Here is a 19,645-nt window from a genome sequence, read left to right on the forward strand (position 1 = left end):
AGCCATTTGGCTGCTCTCCGGGTTTTAAAGGTAGAAAAGCCAAATGGCTGCTCTCCGGGGATTTAATTAAATTGTTTCTGGTTAATTTCTGTTGGTAATGTTTGAAATAAATATAACAATTTAGGAAGTATATTAATTTTAATTGAATCTATTCTCGAATATAAACTTAAATATGGAATTAGATTCCATCTCGCTATATCTTCCTTAATTGTCTTTTGTATTGGTAAGTAATTTCGTTCTAATAGTTCTGCAAGATCCTTAGGTATTATGACTCCAAGATATTTAAAGCACTCTGTTTGCCATGCTAATTGGTACTTACTTTTAATTTCTTCTGATGGAATATAGTTGTACTTAAGCAATTGTGTTTAAGTTTTAAGTCAAATTCAGTAACCATGTGCTCCCCAGCCTCGTGTATGGGAGCCGCTCATACCACCCAGAGTCAGAACTACTCCACCGTCAAACCTATGGCACTCCACACCCACTTCAAGGCTATGCAGCAAGTCATCACCCAGGGAGCTCAAGACGGGGTGGAGCTTGGGGTGGACGAACACTAGGTAAGGATTTGGTTGTGCATTGTATAAATGCAAGTTTTAAATATTATATTCGAGTGAACTATACAGTGTTATTTCTATCATCATATGAACAAAACTGTAAATAGAAATAACCCACACAAAAAGAAACGTGAAATAAATGTCTGAACTGGAAAGGGAGGGGAAGTAATTATAGGATATTGTAGGAGGGAAGTGTGTATTGTAGGATCTTTACCTTATAATATAACATGCATTGAGGTGACCATTGTTGTGATTTTGCACTATATAAATAAAATTGAATTGAAAATTGAAATATATTGAACTGATATACAAACTATAACGTACAAATGCAGAGTGGTTTATATAAATAAATCTTAGTATTTTATGGTATGTTACAGTTTTGATATGACTCCTATATTTTGACTACCATATTGGATTTATTGTTTTGATTCCGTCCATAGGGTATAGTGTTTTTTTTTCAGCACACAGATGGTAGGCACTAAGAAGGTAGACTACTAGACAGATTGGACTAGGACTATAAGGAACAAAGGAGTACAAATGTACATGCCAAACGGAAAAGGAGAAAAAAATCAAACTGTTTTCTTTCTTTGGAATAAAAAACAAAACTCAAGGGCAAAAGATGGAGATAGAGAAGTAGTATTATTTTCTAAAAGGTGAAGAAAAGCAGGCTATGTATGGAAATACAAATTCATAACCATATCTGTGTAATGCTTCTCAGTTTTATTTTACAACAGCTAAGCTCCATGGCCTATGTTGTATATCCCACAAAAATCAGTAATCAGTACACTGTTTTTGATATTTTTCGGTTTTAAATCTCGCTGCAATTAGCCGTAAATTGTATCTCACAAACACTGTATGCTTGTGTCACAAACACAAGAAATTCAAATCAGTTTGGGTGTTTAAATAGTCTCTGATAGGTTTGTAGCTTGAACCTATTCGCTGGAACGTTAAGGACAATCTGCTACGCAGCAAAAAGCAAGACCCAAGGCACCAAAGTTCTTTCTGTTACTCATACATGAGGGAGACCTGCCTGGAGCCAAGTGTCGTTCCACCACTTGACCTCCGTCAGACTCTCAGCCAGGCTCCCCATAGCACTCCTTTTATTGTGGTTACATGAATATGCATAGGGTCATTAACATATGGTACACATGTGAACAAAGAATACTGTGTGTGTGTGTGTGTGTGTGTGTGATTTGTGTGAGGTCAAGATGTGACCCTGTGAAGACTCCCCAAAGCTGGTGCCAGGAGTCCAATGGGTCCATCTAAACAAAAGGCTCTTCTACTTAAAGAAATATACGTGTGTTTGCTATACCATAAATCAATAAGGAGAAGATAGGATCTCTCCCATGTTTCCAGGCTGTGGGTGTGCATTCTAGTATGGAATACACACCAAGGCTTTGTAGTCTGTTAAAGATCACACAGCCTACCACTACACAACTGATTATAAACCTCTAAGCATACATGGTTAAATATTTCTAAGCATAAATGACAATCAACAATACAAAACCTATCAGTCTCCTCCTTGTATTTTGGGCCTTGAGAAAGACAGTTTTCTGCAGAGTTCTCACATCTTCAAACATAGCATAATTGGTATGGCCCGGATCTGACCCACACAATGTGCTTACACATGGCCCACATACCGCAAAGAATGATGGTCCTTTGGTCGCCCAGATCTGGTCTGCCAGAGGTGGCCCACACATGAGCCAGCACAAGGCCAGTTGCAGAACAGTTTTTGAGCTCTGGCCCCAGATATCAGCCTAATGTGTACCTTAATCAAGCCATGTAATAACAACATGTGCTGGAACATAATAGTGCAAAAGTAACATGAATGGACTGATTCTTCTATAGCACTTTTCTACTCTCCCAGATTACTCAAAGTGCTCTATACAAAATGCCACATTCACCCAACCACACACTTTATCTAAACTGAGTGCTTCCTAACTTTATTCATAGTCTTGACTTGCAGACTGGAGGAGCCAGGGATCAAACCACTAACCTTCCGATCAGTAGGTGACCTGCTCTGCCTCCTGAGCTACAGCCACCCGGTGGTAAACATGAGTAAACCCTCACTAGGTTTTGGATAAAGTGTACACTCACAAACCTGTCAAACCTGCATTTGAAACATTGGCTACCGTAGCAGTATAGTATTGCAACAAGGCATTTGGGTCTTCTAACTAAAATGGGAAAATAGGAACATAAATAGTGCCATCATTGCCAGACCTGGCCCACATCTGGTTGACATACACCCTACCATGACATCAGTCAGTCAGAAGTGCCAGTGTGACGCCAGATCTGGGCCAGACCTGTTTTCTATAAGCCTTGGCCACATAAACCAAACCACAATCAAGCCAGATGTGGCAAGCCATCACATAGACAGTGGCATCATTGCCAGGCCTGGCCCATATCTGGATGACATATGTCTTTACATGCCAGAAGTCAGCCAGCAGTGCCGACTTGACACCAGATCCGGGTCAGACCTGCTTTCTTTGTGGGTTTTTGTAAATACCATCAGTATTTTTATTTGTATTTTTTTATGCCAAAACCCAGTTTGCTCTTGTGCGATACGTTGGTAACTCAAAGTCTGAAGATTTTCTAAACTGTTTATATCATCTATGATATCAAGTAACTGAGGTTTGTATTTTGTTGCAAGGTCTGTCAGGGCTGTTTGACTCCCGTCTCCATCATGCCAGCCCCTCAGGTCCCGACCCCTCTGTCATGAATCTGATTTCAGTTCTGGATTCACGGCCTCCACAGCCCTCACCCTCTGCTTCCTCCCTTCTCTCTCAGTTCCGCACATCCTCTTGGCAGACTGGTGAGTGTCAGCCTGTTGTAGGAACAACATTTAAAAAAAAATAAAAACAAACTATTGTCAGTCCTAGTTCTTAAACTTAAAATAAAACGAAGTCAAATTTCAGTCCTAAAAGTATTTTCACTGATTCTATAAGCAAAAAGTAAAATTTCTGTAGTCTCAAAATAAAAGTAAAACAAATGACAATTTTTCAAAAATGAACTTTTGAAAGAAGTTCATTTTTTCAATGACTTAGACTGACCAACACTTTCTATGTAATATTGTGTCCTGTAGCCATGCATACAGCGGCCCCAACGGACCTCTTTATTTCAGGGGCACTTCCAGGTTCAAGCTCCTTTCCCTCCTCCTCAGCCCTTTCTGCATACCAGAATCCTAGCATTTTTTCTGGACGATCATTCACTCCCTCATTATCCCTGCAGGATACAACTACATTTAGCCGAACTTCTAACGGCTTGATATCCCCACATGATCCCTTGGTACATATCAAAAGATCCTCTCAGTCCAGCTTGGGCTTTGATCACTTGCTGTCTTCCCAGAGCACTGCCTTCCGGGGCTCCCAGGAATCTGCAACTCCCCAGACCCAAGACCCTTCCACTTCCTCCAATTGCCACCTGTCCCCTCCCCACTTTAATCTGTTGCCCTCTCAGCTTCATAACTCATCCTCTCAACTATATAATGCCTCGATGTCCTCATCGATGGCAGCCCTGCCACCTGCAGTTCTTCCTGAGCCTCAGCCACTTCCACAGACAGCAATTTCCCGCCATGATAGTGTGATCAAGCATTACCCTCGCTCATCTTCAGCCCACACCACAACCCTACAATCACAATCCTATGCCAGCTCTGGTGGTTCATCTGGCTACCACCAGCTAGTCAGCCATTATCAGCATTCTGGTGTGTCCTGCAGTCCACTGGGGAAACTGAGCCTATCCTCTGACCCCAAGACCTCACCACAGATGGAATCCCAGATATATCAACCTGTCATCCAAACAGCCTATACCTCATCATTATCCAGCTCCTCAACTCCCTCCTCCTCTTCAGCTACTACTAAAGGTGCCAAAAGTTCCTGCTCCACAAGTAACTATTCGTCTTCTTCCTATACCCCACAAACTCCACCACCAACCTCCTCCACCACCTCCTTATCCTCTTCTAGCTCAAAGACCAGAACTATTTCTCTGTCTGCTCCCTCTCTTCAGCAACCCACACCTCAGTCAGCACTAGTACCACCTCTTCTCCCAGTGGTGTCATCATCCCTTGTACAACAAGCAGCAGCCAGTCAATGTCTGTCCACCTATGGCTCTCAATCTGTGACCAAACCTAGCACGAGCTTGCCAAACCAGACCCCTCCCCAGAAACACATTCAGTCGTATTCCCCCAACCTGCCACCATCTACACACATGAATGTGCATTATGATGGCTTCAACTCACCCCATGTCCGGGATTTGAGCACTGGAGCAAGGAGCAGTGGGGGGAAAGACATCATGGGTGTAGGCTCTGGTGAACGCTCCTTCTCTGCAGAGATAATTGCTCAAGACTCAAGTTTTGTCTCAACATCTCTCAGAAAACCACACACTCCATCCACTGAATATGGGAGTGGATCAGCTGGGAGTGGACCTGGTATTCACAGTGTAGTAGGCTCTGCGGTAACTGGGAACGGGGCTGCTGGTAATGAAGGCAGTAGCGCCTATCACCTGACTGAGTCTAGTACATCACCTTCAACCAATTCTACTATCAGTTATTCAGGATTGCACTCTCCTGTAGCTGCTCGACCTGTACAGTCCCCTGGAGGCTCAGGGGCAAATAAATACTTTTCTTCGATCCCAGCTCCTACTTTTATGTCTTCACCACAAGGTTTCCCTGATAACCGACAAGCTCGGAACCAGTTGTACCAGTCAACACCCCCAAACACCAAAACAGAGGCCACAAACATGCTGGGGGCTGAGGAATCCCAAGACGAAGGAAACAGTGAAGATTTCCTTATCCACCACTTACTACGTCCCCAAAGCTCAAATTCCCATTTTTCCCAACATCACCCACATTCTGAGCAACTGTCTCAACCAATCCTTCATGGGGAGAGCAAGGGAATGACACACGATCTTAACAAGACATCAGAAGAGCTCTACCAGCTTCAGAGTGTCATTCGTACCAATAACATCACCAGCAATTCTGGTCTTGGAATGGCAATTAATGATACAGTGAGCTTAGACAGACCATTAGAAATATCACAGAAGAAACAGCAGGCCAGGTCAGACACGATCATGTCAAAGTCAAATACTTCAGGGGTGCGAAGAATATCTGATTCTCATTCTCATGCCATCCACTCGCATCATCAGCAAAATGAGTTAAAGGGTTCTGCGGTCCATTATGGAAGAGGTGATCCCTACATACAGCACCCAAACTCCCAGCATCCTCATAGCACTTCACATGTGTCCACACACTCTCAGCACTACACTCAGCACTCTCAAATCTCCCAGCACTCTCTGCACACTCAGCATACACATCACTCTCAACATTCTCAGCATAGTCATCGTAATTCCCTCCCACAAAGCCATTCTCATATAGAGATTAAGAAGCCTTCAGATGCAAATGACAATGCCTACTATGCACCAGATGTACAGCAAACTCGACAAAGCCATGTCTCTGTCACTCTGATGAATATGTCACCAGACCATCCCAAGCAAACTCACATGTTACAGTCTGTCCCTTCTCACACTATCCAAAACAAGCTGGATTCCCAACAAGCCCCACAGCAGCAACAGAAGCACCACCACCAACAGCAGCAACACCAGCAAGCTATGATGGGTTCAGTTAGAAGAGCAGGGTCTGCTGGGTTGGAATCCCATGTACAGAACCAGTCCTCACAGAGTCTAGATACCCACTACAGTGGAACCCATCCAACATATCAAACACGAGCCAGTCAGAGTTCAGTATCTCCACTACAGATGCTAGATCAATCACTTTCTCAGGCCAATGGTACAGACAGTGGAAAATCTCTGGACAGAAGTGGAGCTGATATGACTGTGACAGGACAGGAAAGAGATAGAGGAGACAGACATACACAACAGCACAGACTTAACACCCACCAGCATCCTCAACAAACAAAATCGGATCTTCATGACTTCCTTTCTGAACAAGATTTGGACTTATACACCCCTTCACACTTGAGCCATCTCAACCAACCTCAGACCCACCCCCACACCCATGCTCTGCAACACACTCAGCACACTCATCATCAACTGTCTGTTACCACTCAGATAACTCATTCACACTTGCAACAGATGACAATACATTTAGCAACACCCCAACAACAGCAATCCCAGGTCACAGATCCTGAAACACAACTCTCACACTCACAGTTAGAGCAGCTCAAACAGCATCAATTTGAGACAGTAAGCCAGACAGATAAAGTAGGACAGACTCAAGCTCAACTGCAGCAATGTGCACCTTTGACCTCAATCTGCTTTCCAGACTGTGTTTTTCCTGAGATGGAGGATCTGTTTTGTTCATCTGAATACAAATCAAGCTGTGCGGGGGCAGGACACAGTGCTCAAGAAAACCTCAGCCAGGGTCACGGACCGACACAAGAGGATATGGAGGCTTTAAAATCAGGAGATGCTGCAGAGGGCTATAATATGGTTGGTCATCAAAGCAATCAAGGATTTGGACAGTACTGCCAAAGACTTTCAAGAACAGGAAATGGTGATCTGCACTTAGACCATGACTGTCTGAAGACTCATGAGCTTCCTTCCACTGTGAATACTGACCAGCTTGGCCTCATCCAATCCCAAACTCCCATTATGGGATTGAATTCAGCAGTTCAAGAGGATAGCTTAGTCAACAAGATGATAGCAACTGTGGGAGCGGATGAAAATTCCAACAGCACTGGTGTAACCTCTCCTATCTTCTGTTCCTCTCGACCCAAAAAACTGCTGAGGACCAGCTCATTTCACTTGCTTAAACAGCGACGTGAGCCACAACCTCAAACAAAGAAAAACTATGCGCAGGAGTATGAATTTTGGGATGACGAAGATAAAGCTGATGTTCCAGCAGATATTCGCCTTAACAATCGCTGGCTTCCTGACTTGCTGCCTGACTTGGTGTCCAGTTGTAGAAAACCTGGTGGGGTTTCTGGAATAAGTGGACTAAGCCCACAAATAGGTGACATGGCCTTTTGCCACCCCTCCAGCTACTCTTCTCTTGGACACCCTTCGCAACCCCCCCCTCACGATGGTCCTAAGAAAAGGGGCAGGAAACCAACTAAACCAAAACGTGAAGGACCTCCTCGGCCACGAGGTCGCCCACGTATACGTCCTCTTCCAGAACCTCCTTACTGTAGGGGCCTGATGGGCTCTGCGGCTGGAGAAAATAGGAGGGGGCGTAGCCGAGGTCGAGGGCGAGGCAGACGGGAAGAAGGAAAAGTGCAAATGCATCGGGATATGAACAAAACACAAACCCTTTCATATAATCACCAGCAACAGTACCAACAGCAACAGTGCAGCCAACATCATCAACAGCAACATCACAGGCAGCAGGCGGATCTCCATCAGCAGCTCCAACAACATCACCACCATCACCAGCAAGAACATGTTTCCTGTCCCCACCCTCAACTGCATCATCAGCAACAACAGCATACATCTCACCAGCCACAGCAAGATCCAGTCAGAACTTTTAAGGTAATGCAGAAAATCTGGTATGTAAATCTGGAATCATGATCCTAAGCAGGGTAAAACCTGTCTTAGCTTGGATTCTTCTTAATAACCTATCTTTTTCTCAGATCAAACTGCCCCTTGCCACTATGTCTCCACCAGAGTCCTTGTTGAGGACAGACTCGCTATCCAGCAGTGAGCCTGTTCTCTCTGAGGGATCGGTGGGGTCGGCACCATCTCTGGGCTTGAGTCCTGGTCCCACTACCACTGTTGACTACAACAGAAATGAGGGGAATCAGACAAAAGACGAGATGATGATACATCAGCAGAGAGCTAAGGAGGTAAAGAAAACTAAGAAGAAAAGAGGCTTCTCATAAAAGCTGCAATAGAAATGTCTGATAAAAGTGTATTTTATCTGCTGCATTATAACATTTTGGAAACAGATGTCTAAAGGTGTCATTCTGCAAATTTGAATGGAAGTTCGCAGTGCGAGGCAGGCCGGAGGTGAAAGTTTTCTCCCCTGAGTCAGATTATATTTTAAGAATGGGGGGACTTTTTTTATGGGAAAGCCAGATGACTAATTCTGTAAACAAAAGAAATTACTGTTTAAGCGAAAACATAATTATCTGAAGAGTGGATTTTGTTTTAGTGAACAAGAAAATAGTTAAAAAAAAAGAGCTCAGAGACATAGGGAGAATAAAATCTGCCATCCTCTGCTTTAAAAAAATAATCACATAACCAGTATGAACCTTTTGTGATTTTTTTGTAGTTTAATTGGTCCATAAATACTTACCGATAGGTTTAGTAGAATAAGCAGGTAACAATATTTTTAAAGAAATGAAGTAGTGGGTAACTTTGAGGTGTTTTACAGAAATGAGACATTCATAACACTGTAAGTAATTTTAATTAGTGTCTAACTTTCTCCATCTTACACTGTAAATATGCTGTATTTGTAGATACAAACGACCTTATGTGTGTACATTTTATATATCAATTTGTTATTGAGTCATTTAATGTTTTCAAAGCTTAATTTAATATTCATTTTCTTTGTGTGCTGACGGCTGTTTGACTATTCCACTATCCTTTTATAATACAACATATATGTTTTATATATAAAAATGTGATGAAGGCCTTTGCCTGTCTAATGAGAGACAGAGAGAGTGAGAACAATAGAGCAAAATTAATTTTTTAAATAAATATTGTTCAACTTCAACTTTCAAAAGCACCATAAGAAAACTACAAAAACCGAACGTTTGTGAATGAAGAAAGACTTCAATAGAAGAATTTTTTTATTTAAATAAAAAAACTGATTAACATAATAATAAACAGTACTTTTATTTATATTTCTCTTTATTTGTACATTTATGTTATTGTCTGCTTCTTTGCTTTTCTTTTTTATAGCCATTCTTTTCTTCTTTGTTTCTTTTTGTCATGAAAATGAATCTGAGGGAGAAAATTCTCTGGCTCTTCTCAACAATGTTGCCCATTATTCTGCTAAAATGCATGGAAATCAAACACTACTTATAATTACTGACAGTATAATTTCTTTCTTCATTCATATAAAAACTGGAATTGTAACTCTTTATTCTAGTATGCCCATTAGTAAGTCTTTGCAGGTAAATTAAATGGCCTACATTAAAAATGTTTTTTTTAAAAACACATTAAAAACTACTTTAAGATGGGGGAATGAGACCTTCAGTTATGAGCCATGTTATAAAGTGAAGTTCAGAATAAACAATGAGCAGAAACAGATTTATCCTTGTAGTCATGTAATATCATTTGTGCTGAGGTTTCAGTGTTGTCTGTGAATGTGTGGGAGAAACAACTGTCACCATGAGTGGAAGCTGACTGCTTTTACATGGCAGTTTCAACTTTGAGTTTCATGCTAGAGTGAAACGAAAGCTAGTTGCCATGGCAATGGGAAGATGCTCTGTATGTACAATCAATATTCTCAGTATAAGGGACGCCTGAAATCTCCCCCAAAATGAAAGTAATTGCACATTTAAGCAACACTCTTATTATTTAGTAAATGTTGTTAGCACTGCAAGTAAAAAAACAGACTAAGTGTTAAAGTGCCGACTTGGCGTCTGTAGGACTCCACCTTCAAAATGGGTGAAAGACAACGACGTTGCAGGACAGTACAGCAAAAACATTGCTGTTTTTCTCGTGTTTAATTTCCTGAGACAATAAGTATTGGTTCAATAACAATACTCATTATAGCTAAACTGGGTATCAAGTTTAACCTTTCTCTGTAATGGTTTGACCTATCCTTTGTTATATATTTATTTACCCTTGTCATTACGGTTTTAACTGTAAAACAGCTGGTGGTGGATGGTTGGAAGAAAGAAACTGACAATTCACTGAATCCTGAAGCCTGGGCTGCTATGCAGAAACTCTCAAATTCAGTAAGTTCCTTTACTCCATTGCATAAATGAGGAAAGCCAGGAGCTTCATATATAATTCATATGTCATCTATTCAAATTCAAGCCTCTGGAAGAAGCATTTCTTCATAAATCAGGTAGTTATAGGCATTTAGACAATACCTGTGAAATAATGTGGCACTGATCCCTGGTAGAGTCTGCAGTGGAACAAAAGAACAACAACATCAACACTATTTTAATTTGTATAATTTGGAAAGAAAGTGGATGAGGCTGATTGACAGCCAGCGTTTTCTGGCTTACAAAACGAAGAGGAGAGCGATGCCTGCCACCAAGGCAGCTGTTGCCACAGTTACTGCATTTTTCAGCACAAGACCTTAGTGCCATCTGCTGGCTGTTAAGCTGTACTACCAAGATCTGTATTTACTGCTAAAGTGGAAAACTCCTTCACAGCTCTTACAAACTTTATTATAATGGAAAAGTTAGATTGTTGTTTAGTCCACATGTAAAAAATTCAGCACAAAGGGTGTCTCTTTATTTGCTATGAGCTATATACGCAATACATGGACAAACATATCGGGTCAATACAATGATTTGAATTCAGCTGTTGTCAGTTACCTGGCCAGTTTGTTTCAGTTGTGAAAGAATGAATTGTTCGAAAGAGTGCAGTGTGCTACAGTAATGGGATGCCACACCTGCAACAGCTTAGCTTGTAAAATGTATTTCTTCTAGATATTTGATAAGCATATGAAGTTGCAGAGTGGGTTCACTGTTTGCTGAAGGGCATATTGTGTAAAAGTCACTCACTGAGGCCTACGCAGCTCTGCCCATGAAAGTAAACTTTGACACAAAATACTCTGTTTTATGACATCATAGCAAACTTGGAGGGTTTGGACTTTATGGATCAAATTACAAATCTGTCATTTACCTTAAAATAAGATAAGATAACCTTTATTAGTCCCACACGTGGGAAATTTGTTGTGTCACAGCAGAAAGTGCACAGTGCAAAGTTACAGTAGCAAAAATTAAGAAAAATAATGGAATTGGATAAGATAATAAGAATAGGATACTATATGCAACTGCATTAAACATTTTAAACAACTGCATTAAACACTATATACAACTGAATTAAATAGTAGGTTGTCAGAAAAAAGTAAAATTGCACCGTATTTCACATGTGTGGATGTGTGTGTTTGGTCATCTGCAAAGTCTTTGTTCTGGAGTCTGACAGCAGTGGGGAGCAAAGATCTGCAGAATCAGATCTGCAGAATCTCTCAAGTTGAAAATGCAGCCACTTAGGTGAACAACTGATGTGTATGGAGGGACACATCAGTGTCCAAAGTAGTGGTTTATGTGCAAGTATACCATCCACACTGACACAAATACAAGAAAACAGCCTTTGAATAGATGTCCACTATAGTCTTTCTAAGTGAATGCTGGCAATTATTATGTCATAACACCATCAGTTATTAGCGTCTGCTTTTTTACAGATTGACGAGAAGGTCTTTGACTTCAAACCAAGCTTCATGGCCTCTTTTTTGGATTTTCTGAAGACAGGTAAAGTACAGCCAGCCCTTGAACCAAGACATGATGGAGGCAACCAAGAAACCTGTTCCTCTATGAGTGGAGGAATTAAATGCTTATCCTCACCATCTCCTCCCCTACCACCAACTTCTCCCCAGCAGCCTCCAGGACAGTTCAGCGATGGCAGCCCTGGTGAAGGGCCAGACCTAACCCTCAGTAGCTGCCAAAGTCCCTGCAAACCTCTGGATGATGAACTGAAAAGAAACCTGGAGACTCTCCCCTCTTTCTCCTCTGATGAGGAGGATTCAGTAAATAAGAACCAGGACTTGCAGAAGAGCATCTCATCTGCAATCTCTGCCCTCTATGACACTCCACACTCACTGGCTGCTGCAGTGGCTTCTGCAGTAGTCAAAGCACAACCCATGCTTTCTCCACCCACGCCACAGGAGCCGTCGCTCAGCCCGCCTCTCAAGACCAATTCTCCCCTCATTTCTAGTATGGAGAGCATAAAAGATGGGGCACTTGCACACACTCAGCATAACACACAAAGTAAACAAAACACACGTGAGGAACAAAAAATGATTTCCACACTGTCGGACATGGAGGGGGTAGGATCTCAGCATGAAAGAGAAGAAGAAAACAGCAAGAAGGAGGAAGGCGAGGAGATGGCAAGCAAAGAAGAAAACATCAGGCATTCACACAATATGTTGCAGGGACCAGCGGAAAAGCAGGAGAGGGAGGATACAGCATCTGACACGCAGATTATGGAGGGCCATGATGGTATTTATATTTGTCCTCTTATTTCCTCTTTAACAGCTTCAGTTTGTAGTTATGTTCTGTGGTGCTCATCTGTGAGATGGCCTCCATTTAACACATGTGTAACTTCAGCTTGGTTGTAGATGTTAGTGTCTCGCTGTTAAAACATTGTCTCCACTGTCAAATTTCTAAAAATGTGTCGTGTCCAAATTCATGGGCTGCATCCTCCTGAGGCCGCATTTGTAGACCAATTATGTCACAAGGCCGTCCAAATTCATAGACTCTTCCAAATACAGCCGACTAATGTGTCCTCCTTTTCCCCGAATTTGAAGGATGGGTCGGGTGTGTCCTTCGTGGCCCACCATATCCCAGAATTCATAGCACGGCTCAGCCAATTCCAGTTTTCAACAATGGCGGCCGCTACTAAGTTTTAAAATTACTCTTATTATTCTTTCTGGGTCACAAAATAAACTTTAAAGATATTTTCAGGCGAGCATGTAGCTGTGTAAACTCCAAATATCTGCTCGGTTTATCAAGACATCACATATTTGCAAAAGTGCTCCGACGTTTTCGGAGACGTCTGCTACCCACCAGCTCGATAGCTGACCAGGAGGTCGAGGGTCACTACAGCTGCCGAGAATGGCAAACTCCCGGCACATCATTTTCAGATCACCGCGGTCTTTCACTACTGAGGTTAAACGCAAGTCACTTATATAACCTAAAATGTTATTTTTTGGCTTTTTCGTGTTTTATTTGTTCCTGAGTAAATCCGTTTGGCTGAGACTAAAGTTATAGTTTTCACACAGCTGAATAAACGTCACACAGAAAACTGAAACAGAAGTGTGAGATGGTCGATAGTTTACTCCAGTGTCCTGTTATATTTTAGATAGCAAGGAGCAGACGGCTGAGCTTATTAAAGTCCACCGAGACAGCGGTGACGCTAATCTGAAGGCTTCCGGTCTACCCGACCTTCTGAGGACCCGGCCCACATAGACCGCGAAGGCGGGTCCTCAGGAGGATGCAGCCCATGAATTTGGACACGACAAAATTCTCTAGATCCGGGGTCGGCAATCTTTCTGATAATGAGTGCCATTTAAAATTTCCTCAGAAGTCAGTGTGCCATATGATTGCATTAGCAATAAATGTAATAACGCTCTATATTAACAGTTCCACACTATATAGAACAACTTTATAGAATTATATTTGTTGACAGATGTTGGCAGCTGTCAGCGAATAGTTATCAGCTATTTTGAAACAAAGAAAAAGACACTTTTTATCCATAACAGCAAATGAACTGTACAACAGAAAATGTAAATGCTATTTATGGTCTCCTCACAACAATGATAAGAAAAATAAACTGAGCCAATATGGCATGTTTGTTAATACAGAGACACATGTTAATGTGATCTCTGGTCTCCCACTCAGAGACACAGGTCTCCCAGTGTCCAGCATTCAGAGGCTACCTGAGGACTCATGTGTGAGAGAATCTGCTCACACAGACATGTAGAGACAAACACCGTCAATAAGGCCTCTGCAATGTTCTGAAGACAGTTAAACTTGTCAGGTAGTGACGTCCAGCAGGTGAACATGCAGCTCCATGAACACGTGTGGATTCCAGCTGCTTCGATGTTATATGTATGATTTCTATACATTTTACATCAGATAAAAACTTTGGTTGTAAGATTTAGATAATTATTTAATAAAAGCGAGACATTTTAAATGAGAATAAGAAAGAAAAGTATTTCTTTGTGCCCCCCTCTTCCTGTCAATGCCCTACCTGCCCCCCTGGCAACACTTTGCTAGACTCGCCCCTGCACAGTTACCAGCTGTCAGCTGCTTAGAAAAGGATCCTGGTGTTATTTGTCTCTCAGAAACAGTTCATAACTTCAACTCATTCATGTCACCTAAAAGGTAAACCTGTTTCTCCATCACCTGTTCAGCTCTGATGATTCAGTAAGGACATCTCCTGGTTTCATCTTCATGTTTCCCTCTCACCACATATCTAAACCATATCATGACCAGCAGCTTTACAGCTGTGGCTCCAGCAAACATCAGCTGATACTAGAAATTAATATTAAATACATTCTAACAACAGCTGATCAAGCTTAAACGTGCTGCTGTTGTTTAGTGCGACAACCGCTGGTTTCCTCTTTCTGGTGCAAAGTGGGCGATAAACAAACAAGAGAGACGATCAGCTGATCATTGATCAGTTTCATGATTGAAGTAGCAACAGGAGAGGCAGGGGAGAGAATGAGAGAGGAAGAGGCAGCTGCAGCAAAGACACAGAATAACTCCAGCTTTGTGTCTTTTTCCATTGTAGCTGAAATCCGGGACAAACTGTGTTCCTTTTCACCTCAACACGAAACGCGTAATATTTTCTCTGAATACGAGACAATTTCGTCTTTTTACAGGACGGTTGGCAACTCTACTAACTAACCTTATGAATTAAATAAAGTTCACTATCAGTAACATCATAGCACCACCCAGCTGTATAGAAACTCCATCATGCTAGCTAGCACACAGTACGAGTTATTGTAACTGACTGCAAAAACTCAGCACAACAAAAATAAACTCCACCTCCCCTTTCTCTCATCCACCTGCTGGCCTCCACCACTTGCTAATGTTACTGAATCTGAGGAAGTGAATCTGATATGGCAGCCTCGCTTCTGTCAGTCTGCCCCAGGGCAGCTGTGGCTACAACTGTAGCTGCTTCTACCAGTGTGTGAATGTGAGAGTGAATGAATAGTGGCATTGTACAGTGCTTTGAGGGCCCCGAAAAGCGCTATATAAATGCAATCCATCATCATTATTATTATTATTGAGCACCGCCACAGCCACCACCAAACAACTGAGTTATTTTTACACACCGACCAGCATCTGGCCAATCCACCACCTTTCATTGTTTATGCCGTTACAAAGAAAAAAAAAAGTCACCGGGCCACCGAGCAAATGCCCGGTATGCCCGAAGTCTTTTCAAGTAATATTATAAACTCACCCTGTGCCTTTTCTTTCAGATTCACCATCAGAACGTGTGCCTGCTCCTGCACCTCCATCACCATTCATCTCCTCCTCACCGCTCACATACTCATCACCATCGCCTCTCCCTCCCCCGTCAATCTCTGTACCTTCTCCACCACCAGTCCAACAGAATGAGGAAGAAGTCAGTCTAAGTGATCTTTCTTCTGATCAGCATATGCAGCAATCCTCCTACCAGCAGGCTTCAACTGCAGCCACCTCCCCACCCCCCTCCACCTCGCCACCAGTCATCCCATCGTCACCGCTGTTCAACCTTCCCTTCGGCCAAACGACCCCGCCCCCATCCACCACACCTCCCCCATCATCCTCTGATCAGGATCAGGAACCTGAAGCTGGGTTGCCTTACTTTTCCACTTTATCCTCCTCACCCTCTTCATTGTCCTCTCACCCACCATCACCTCCAACGCCAGAGGAGGCCCCACAATCCCAGCGTCTTACCTCCCTTCACCTGGCAAAGAAGCAGGCTGATGCTGCCATCGCTGGGGAGAGTGAAGAAGAAGACAGTGAGAGTGGAGGTGAGGGAATCTTCCGTGAGCGGGATGAGTTTGTGGTGCGAACTGAGGACATTGGTACTCTTAAGGTGAGTCATGCCACAGGCCTCAGGAAGTATGTGTTCTGAATAGATAACTTACCAGCCATAATATATGCTGACTGTCTGTCTGTATCACTAGATGGCCTTGCAGACAGGCCGAGAGCCTCCACCTATCTGGAGGGTGCAAAAAGCTTTGCTCCAGAAATTCAGCCCAGAGATCAAAGATGGTCAAAGGCAGTTCTGTGCAACAAGTAACGTGAGTTTTTCAAAAAGACGTAGTTTATGTTTAAGGACATAAACTGTTGGTGGACAGCTCTGGGTTCAAAACAGTTCAACACAGACCTGGTATTGTTCCCAGAGCCAGTCTCTTTGATGCTTGACATTTTTCTCTTCTCAGCCTATTAAAACGTAACATTAAAGCAGTTTTCTGTAGAATGGATCATTATATTCTTTGCAACATTAGAATTTTTACAAATATATCTCTTTATGACATATTAATTGTTGTCTGTTCTCTCAGTATTTGGGTTACTTTGGTGATGCCAAAGTGCACTACCAGCGTTTATATGTGAAGTTCTTGGAGAATGTCAACAAAAAAGATTACGTCAGAGTGTGTTCACGAAAGCCATGGCACAGAGCTGGCCTGACTCTGAGGTAAGGCGAGAGAAAGACACTGAGTGGAAAGTGTAACCAGAACTGGCCTGCATCAAGGTTACCCTGGATTACCAGGCCCAGACTCCCCCCTCCCATAAAACTTGTTGATGAACTCTCAACACACATAGACTGTACCACACAAAAACAATTCAGTGACTAATTTCAACATTTTAATTAATCTATGTTTCATGTGCCTGTGCTTAAGACAAACACCAATTAAGTTAGTGTCTCTCCTCATGTCTACTGACTGACAGACGCCAGCCTCTACCTAAACAGCTGCTGACCATTCACAATCAGAGCCAACCTCGAATAGATAGTCGACACAAGGAGAGACGGAATGAAAGAGAGCTAATGGAGCAGAGAGAAAGAGAAAGAAGAGAGAGAGAAACAAGGAAAAAAGTAGAAAAGGAACATAAGGAAGGAGAAAGGAAGGAGGAGAGAGATTGCAAAGAACAAGAAGAAGAGAGGCACAAGAAAGAAAAAGATGGTGGAAAACAAAATGAGAGGGGTCACAGAGATGTGAAAATGGAAAGTGAGAGTGAAAGAAGGGAGAAGGAGAAAAAAGAAAGGGAACTTAAAGAGAGGCAGCAAAGGAAAAAGGAAAAACAGGATAGGGAGCAGAGGGAAAGGATGAACCAAGAGAGAGGATGGAAAGAAAAGGAAAGATCACTGAGAGAACAAAAAGAGAGGGAGAGGATAGAAAAGGAGAAACAGGAGAGAGAGAGAGAACAAAAACTTAGGGAGAGGGAATGGGGAGAGAGGCACAGAGACCAGAAGGACAGACAGCAGAGTGACATGGAGACAGATGGTGAGCCGAAAGAAAAGGAGAAAGCTCAGGAAAAAGAAAGAAAGGAGAACATGGAGCAAGTCAACAGAGATTATACAATGGCATTAAAAGAAGAGAAGAACCGAGGAGACATAAAGATGGCATTTCAGGGAAGAGCCAAGACTTCAAAGGACAAGGCTGAGCCTCCACCCAAGAAAAGGAAGAAATGGTTGAAGGCGGTGCTGTCCTCTTCATCTGAGTCCGACTACTCCTTACTCAGTGATGATGAAGGTCAGCTGTTCTTTGAGTGCATATGATGCACACATTTATTTTTAACCCATTGCCTTCAACCAACGATTACTGTGTCCAGGCCTCTGTGCAGCTGGTTTTGTGTTTTAGGGCCTGTGCAGGGTGGAGTGAACAGTCGAGCCATGAGGGACATGTTCAGGAGCTATGTGGAGATGTTGGTCAGCACAGCACTTGACCCTGATATGATTCAAGCCCTAGAGGACACAGATGGTGAGCACTCAGTTCAAACTACACTGTAGTCTTAAGTCAGAGAAAAGCATTCTCCAAGAAAATGGAGAATGCATGCATGTCTGAATGATTCAAAGATCTTTTGTAATATGCAAAGAAAAACAGAATGCAGTATTTGGAAATTTCACATTTTTATTCAGCATTTCAACACAAATCAAATGTTTAAACTGAGCCATTTTAGTATTTGGTGAAATATATTAGCTCATTTTGCATTTGATGGCAAAAACAGTCGTTGAACTAAGTAGATGGAGTTGCTATATTATTGACAGAAGAACGTTGACCCATTCTCTTCGGTGTTGTCCACCCATCCACCCATCCATCCATCCATCCATTCTCTTCCACTTATCCTTGTCAGGGTCGCGGGGGTGGGTTTGGGGTTGGAGCCTATCCCAGCTGTCTTAGGGCAAGAGGCGGGGTACACCTTGGACAGGTTGCCAGTCTGTTGCAGCGCTAACACATAGAGACAGACAACCATTCACACTCACATTTGCACCTATGGGCAATTTAGAGTTACCAATTAACCAATCCCCAATCAAATTAATTCAAATAAATCTTAAAGAGTACCTATAAGTTGTATGTGCAGAACAGTCCAAGGAAAACAATTAAAAGGGCAACTAAATCCAAGAGCCTGGAGAAACTACAGAAGGTGGAAAAAAAGCATAAAACACAGGGCTGACAATATGTGACAAAGACTAAGAGAAAGACAGCAACTATAAATATACAGAAGGGTGACTGGAGCAGAGATAAATCACCTGGGGAGCAGAGCTGCAACAAGACAGTGCACTCAAGACTAACTGATAAAACAGGAAGTAAGAAAGAACGGTTATACTAACATGTGAAAACTTAACAAGGCATGAGGAACACAGGGCAGCATCACACTGTAAAATCTAATTAGTTCCCAGAAATCAAAAAAACTATGCAAACTCATTGCCTTAAAAACACTAAGTAAAGCTTACTTATGACTGTTAGGACCACTCATTCATTGCAAGTATGCAGTACTAAGAATAACTTGATGTTTCTGACTGTGCAGTACTAATTGTTTACCCACTGACAAACATTTCAAGTTCAACTAAATTAAATAACAATTTGTGGTAACTTACTTAAAAAAAAAAATCACATTACAGGGCTCTAGACTAACTTTTTGCCACAGTTGCACTGGTGCGCCTAACTTTTTTTCTTAGGTGCACCAGCACAAAAGTTAGGCGCACCCAAATGTTTCAACAGCATCGCTTAAAACCAGTTTCACATGTGCACTTTTAAGGGGGCAAAATTGCTGTCCATACAGACAATATTCATTTGTAAATGATTAACTAACAATCTAACAAGACTAGAAAGGAGAAACTCAGTGCATCATGGGAATCCCCTGGCAGCCTATGTCTATTGCAGCATAACTAAGGGAGGATTCAGGGTCACCTGGTCCAGCCCTAACTATATGCTTTAGCAAAAAGGAAAGTTTGAAGCC

The 19,645-nt window shown here is 42.3% G+C and overlaps 1 protein-coding gene across 1 annotated transcript in view; it reads left to right on the forward strand.

Moving 5' to 3' along the window:
• prr12b (proline rich 12b) overlaps positions 1-19,645 on the forward strand; it is a 76,879-nt gene that overhangs the window by 34,760 nt on the left and 22,474 nt on the right. Inside the window, exons 2-13 of the mRNA XM_013915055.1 lie at positions 406-554; positions 3,202-3,363; positions 3,634-8,030; positions 8,132-8,344; positions 10,325-10,408; positions 11,872-12,685; positions 15,676-16,277; positions 16,369-16,485; positions 16,747-16,880; positions 17,135-17,258; positions 17,595-17,937; positions 18,046-18,165. Of these exons, the coding sequence (XP_013770509.1) occupies positions 406-554; positions 3,202-3,363; positions 3,634-8,030; positions 8,132-8,344; positions 10,325-10,408; positions 11,872-12,685; positions 15,676-16,277; positions 16,369-16,485; positions 16,747-16,880; positions 17,135-17,258; positions 17,595-17,937; positions 18,046-18,165 (7,259 nt within the window). The remainder of the gene's footprint in view (positions 1-405; positions 555-3,201; positions 3,364-3,633; positions 8,031-8,131; positions 8,345-10,324; positions 10,409-11,871; positions 12,686-15,675; positions 16,278-16,368; positions 16,486-16,746; positions 16,881-17,134; positions 17,259-17,594; positions 17,938-18,045; positions 18,166-19,645) is intronic.

Source organism: Pundamilia nyererei, unplaced genomic scaffold (assembly GCF_000239375.1).
Source record: "Pundamilia nyererei isolate P.nyererei 1_Seehausen unplaced genomic scaffold, PunNye1.0 scaffold00252, whole genome shotgun sequence".
Lineage (NCBI taxonomy): Eukaryota > Metazoa > Chordata > Actinopteri > Cichliformes > Cichlidae > Pundamilia > Pundamilia nyererei.